Genomic DNA, 2,719 nt, shown 5'->3' with positions numbered 1-2,719 from the left:
AGTCGTCGGAGGTCGAACTGGGTGGCTTCGATTCTCCGCGTTGGGGAGTCGTCGGCATGAGAGAAAGGTACCAAAATGACCGGCTCGACAAGAGGAATGAGTTTTGGGTGGTGGGAAGTCGCAAAGCCGTCAGAGCACAGAGATCGCCGGCAAAGGGCTCGACTCTGCCCCAGCTCAGGTCGCCGCGATCCTTGGATTTATGGAAAATCAAAACATATGGGCAAAGAGAGGAGGGAGAGGTGAGCATTTCGAAGGTGGTCTCGTGTCCATCAGCCAGGACGACAGTGTATCACCGATCAAAGGCATGGCGAGAGAGAGAGAGAGAGAGAGAGAGAGAGAGAGAGAGAGAGAGAGAGAGAGCGTGAAGTTGGGGAAATAGAAAGGGAAAGTGAGAGAAATGAGAGAGAAAGAGGGAGTGTTGGTAGGAGAGAGAAGAGAAGATTAAAAAATAAAAATAAAAAGTTTTAAAAATTCATTAAAAATTTAGACTTAGGGTATTTTGGGGTTTGGACATTGGGGTTTGGGTGGGGTTTAGGGTTTGGAGTTTTTACCTTGTATTACATATGTTTTATAATTTATATAAACATATTTTATATAATACATTTCTATACCCTAAACATTTATATAGACAATAGTTATTATTTATAGACTATTATCATATTATACCATACTAAACATTTCTATAGATTATAGTTATTAGTTATATACCAACTATAAATTATTGAATTATTATCAATTACAGTCTTAGGGTATATGGTATATCGGTATAGGATATAATAAGCCTTATAATGTATAAGATTTAAAATTTTTAAAATACACAATAGGGTTTAGGGTATGAGATATAGGAATAGGATCTAGAGTTTAGTATTTAGTTTATAGTTATATACTTATATGGTATAAATTGTTTAGAATATGATATAATATTAGTTTAGGGTCTTTTTAATTAGTTTTTATATAGAAATGTATTATATAAATTATTAATTATGGGGTTTAGGGTATAGAATGGGTTTAGGGTTTATAAATTTATATATTTTTTATATAAATTATAGAAATATATATAAATGTATTATAGAAAGGTATTTTAGGGTATAGAAATGTATAAAAATGTAATATTTAAATTAAATGTTATATATACTCGGTTCGATTTGGTTCGGTAAACCAGCGGTTTTAGGATCTGAGAACTGGAACCGAACATACCGGTTTGGTTGGCAAACTGAGATCTCGATACGATTCCTCTCTAATAGGGTTATTCTCGACATCAGTTGGAGCAATTTTGGGTAGGATCTTGATTTTTTGGTCAAACCAATCTAGCCATACTCTAAACCGTAGGTTTTGTACCGTTGGATGTGAATTTGTGATGACAGCATTGCTCAAGAAATAAAAGAGATTGGCTGGCCCTGATTGGATGTTTTGGTTGTGGTCGTTATCCGAAATTTCCAAAGAGTTTTGTTGTTGTGGTTGTGGATAAGGCTAGCGATGTGCCCTCTTTTCTTCCCTGTAGCAATGATTAGACTATTACCTGTCCATGCCAAGGGACAAGTAACCCAATAAATAAGGATAATTAATTCAAGTCAATCATGTAACACAAAGAAAGTGCTGTTCTATTCTAGAGAGTTCCATTCGGGCTTTTTGATTGGGGTATTTAGGTAAATCCGTCAAGGTGTTTCTCTCTCATCATTATTTTGTTAGGGAGACCTGAGTAGAGAGTAGAGAGTAGAGAGTGAGGGTTTGGATCAGTTTCAGAGAGATCGATCGAGCATCGATGGTTTCTTTATCAGCTTCGAGTTTTCAGATGGATTTACCGTCGGTGTGGTTTATGAGAAAGGGGGTTAATACGAGTGTTCCAGTGGGAGTGAGTGTGAGGAAGAGGAATACGAAGGCGATGGCGGTGGTGAAGTTCAAAGGGACGCAGATGAGGGAGAAGCAGCTGACGGAGATGATCGAGAAGAAGGTGATGGAGGCGAAGGAGGTGTGCGGCGGGCAAGGCGACCCAATCACGGACGAGTGCAAGGTGGCGTGGGACGAGGTGGAGGAGGTCAGCCAAGCCAAGGCGGATCTCAGGCTTAAGCTGCAGAAACACGATCCTCTTGAGTCCTTCTGTCAGGACAACCCTGAAACCGACGAGTGCCGACTCTACGATCATTGATTCATTAGATCCATCCATGTATTCTTACTTAAATCAGACTATTATTTTCAATTATCATCCACCCTTTCAATCATAGATCGTACCGTTCTCATCTTCATCCACTACCAGTCTAGTATGTATGCTGCTGCATCTGTTAGTCACAGTGTAACACCCAAATAAATTAATAAATCTGTATAATAATATAATATAATTAGTAATTACTATGTGAGGTGCTCTTGTTTAATTTTCTTTAGTTTTATTTTGTGCAATGCCCATAATTCTTAATTAAATTGGTATTTATTAGCCTTCCTGCATAACTCGGGGTTGGGACTGGGGAATTTCATCCCAACCAAATTGTTTTGTAATGTGATCAACAAAAGGTGCGTACCCTTAAACAATAGAATTAAAAACAACTAATTAAGTACCCAAGAGGTAGATGGTAACTAGAAACCCAAAATTACACAACTACAATAGCAAGATAGCAAAAGAAAAGAGGTTCCCTTCGTTGAGGCATATAAGGAGTAATTCTCCCATCCAAGTCTACCACATATAAAATTTTATATGAGCAATTTTGTATGCCAATTTTGTATAAAC

General features: G+C 37.8%; 1 protein-coding gene across 1 annotated transcript; it reads left to right on the top strand.

Annotated features, from left to right (window-relative positions):
* The first annotated feature begins 1,599 nt into the window (after positions 1 to 1,599).
* Positions 1,600 to 2,367, top strand: CP12-3 (CP12 domain-containing protein 3). The gene has a single exon (XM_086227729.1). It carries the CDS (start codon positions 1,763 to 1,765, stop codon positions 2,144 to 2,146), a length of 384 nt encoding a protein of 127 aa, XP_086083855.1. The 5' UTR covers positions 1,600 to 1,762; the 3' UTR covers positions 2,147 to 2,367.
* Positions 2,368 to 2,719: the final 352 nt, after the last annotated feature.

This window comes from Dryas octopetala, chromosome 9, assembly GCF_963921425.1.
Source record: "Dryas octopetala chromosome 9, drDryOcto1.1, whole genome shotgun sequence".
In the NCBI taxonomy this organism is placed as follows: Eukaryota; Viridiplantae; Streptophyta; class Magnoliopsida; order Rosales; family Rosaceae; genus Dryas; species Dryas octopetala.
The sequence above is the reverse complement of the archived record's forward strand: the minus strand, read 5'-3'. Positions and strand labels throughout refer to the sequence as shown.

Coding starts and splice junctions, on each gene's coding strand:
- CP12-3 (XM_086227729.1), top strand. CDS start 1,763: ATGGTTTCTTTATCAGCTTCGAGTTTTCAGATGGATTTACCGTCGGTG.